This window comes from Lissotriton helveticus, chromosome 7, assembly GCF_964261635.1.
Source record: "Lissotriton helveticus chromosome 7, aLisHel1.1, whole genome shotgun sequence".
Taxonomy (NCBI): Eukaryota; Metazoa; Chordata; class Amphibia; order Caudata; family Salamandridae; genus Lissotriton; species Lissotriton helveticus.
The window spans coordinates 1,871,319,246-1,871,321,417 of NC_136068.1; the positions used below are offsets into that span (position 1 = coordinate 1,871,319,246).

General features: G+C 37.1%; 1 protein-coding gene across 1 annotated transcript; it reads right to left on the bottom strand.

Moving 5' to 3' along the window:
* Positions 1-1,002: 1,002 nt before the first annotated feature.
* On the bottom strand, positions 1,003-1,929 carry LOC144769816 (olfactory receptor 5V1-like). Its single transcript, XM_078654002.1, has one exon. It carries the CDS (start codon positions 1,927-1,929, stop codon positions 1,003-1,005), a length of 927 nt encoding a protein of 308 aa, XP_078510128.1.
* Positions 1,930-2,172: the final 243 nt, after the last annotated feature.

The window sequence follows — 2,172 nt, forward strand, 5'->3', positions numbered from 1 at the left end:
TTATATAGTCAAATGTTCCTATGTATTTAAAGTTACACATATAAAATATGTTTAAATGCCTTAAATAAATCCCAAATTTGTATTTAAAAACCTAGGGGCATATCATCAACAACGGGCGATAATTATCACTAAGCACACTTAGCGCTAGGATAATTATCGCCGGCTATCGCTTGTTTTAATCGCGGAGATAGCGCGCTATCAGCGATGTTTATCCCCAGAGCGATAAAAATAACCGAGAAAACTGCCAAATGTGCAATTATCGCTGGGATTCCAGCGATAATCGCACAACGTTTGGCGCTATGTTGTTGATAGGGCAGGCATCCTTAACCATGATATCTACTTTCCATTGGATATTATAGGAAAGTCAAACTAAAAGCAGGCGTAAGGAAAGTAGCAATAACCGCGATTAGCGCTACTTTTCTTATCGCTATGCTTGTTAGCGTTCCCATTGATAGTTGGAGAAATGTCGGTTAGCGTCATTTCTCCAGAAATTTTGGGACGGAACGTCCATTTTGCATCTCATTAGGGATACAAAGGGAGGGATAGGGAAAAAGGGTGCTAACATGCGATTATTGTTAGCACCCTCATGTTAAATGGGCAAAAACATTATCTCCGCTTTTCTGGCCTTTAAAGCCAAAAAAGCGGAGATAAGGCCCTTGATGATGTGCCCCATACATTGTAAAATTTTAATTTGCTGAGACACTAAAATCTATGTATTCAGGTTTTAATGTAAATATGCTGCTTTTATTAACATTTCTGAAAGCATTCCTGTTTCGGAAAAGTACTATTATTCAATGGGTGTTTCTTTTGAAATATTTTTTCTTAAATAGCATTCTTCTTAAACACTAGCAACTAGATTGAATTTGGGAAAGACATCACACGCAGTTTGGGATCAATACATCAGTGACTGTAATTGTATTACAATAGAAGGTTGGAAAATGACTTTTTTCTAAATTGGTTTGGCACCTTTAACATTATGCACCCTTCTTGCAGTATCATACATTATGTTGCTTTCTTTGATTTGCTTAGAGCCTTTTTAAACTCTGTATTTTTCAAACAGTATATAATTGGGTTACACAGTGGAGTAACAGCTACATATGACAAAGACATTATCTTGTTGTCCTTAGTTGAATATGTGGATGTAGGCCGGATGTATGTTGAACTAACAGATGCATAGAATAAAACAACCACAGCCAGGTGGGAGGCACACGTGGAGAAGGCCTTCTCCTTCCCACTCTTGGATTTGATTTTCATAATTGAAGCAGCAACTTTGCTATAAGATATGATGATTAAAATAAATGACATTATTGCTATTACAACTCCATCGATGTAAATGAGTGTCTCATTGATGAAAGTGTCACTGCATGAAATCTTTAACAGGGCAGTCATATCACAGAAAAAGTGGTTAATTGTGTGGGAATTGCAGAACGAGAGCTTGGACACAAGCGCAATATGTGGAACTGCAGTCATAAGTCCAACTCCCCAGCTTCCAGCAGCCAACCACATGCACACGGCCTTGTTCATGATGGTCATGTATCGCAGGGGATTGCAGATAGCGACATACCGATCATAAGCCATGACTGTGAGGAGAAGGACCTCAACTGTTACTATGCCCAGGAAAAAAAACATCTGTAGTAGACATTTAGTAAAAGACACCAGTATGCCCTCCAGAAAGAAGTCGGTCAGCAGCTTTGGAAAAAGGACTGAAACGTAACAAATATCAAGGAATGACAAATGTGTCAGGAAGAAGTACATAGGTGTCTGCAGATGTGCGTTTAAGTAAATTGTTGTCAGGATAAGAAGATTTCCTGCTAAAGTTAACAGATAAACTATTAAAAATGTAACAAAAAGTGGAATTTGCAACTGCGGAATATCCGAAAATCCAACAATTAAAAAATATTCAGTTGCGCTCAGATTTTCTTTATTCATTGATCCGGAAATGCAGCAATGCTAGAAATTAAAGATAATCTGTGGATAAAATAATGTGAAGTTAATTGATTTTATTGATTAATACTTGGCATTAACAAATGAAACATTGTGAGCACAGAATTACTATTCGAACATGTATATTATTGATTGGTCTCCTCTAATTTTAAGTGTAATGTCTTTTTTTTACATGTTTTCTTCTTATACCTGAATCACTGAGACGGCCAGTCTTAGTGCAGGGAAACT

What these genes read in the sequence shown, in the direction of transcription:
- LOC144769816 (XM_078654002.1), bottom strand. Translation starts at nt 1,929, where the DNA reads ATGAATAAAGAAAATCTGAGCGCAACTGAATATTTTTTAATTGTTGGA.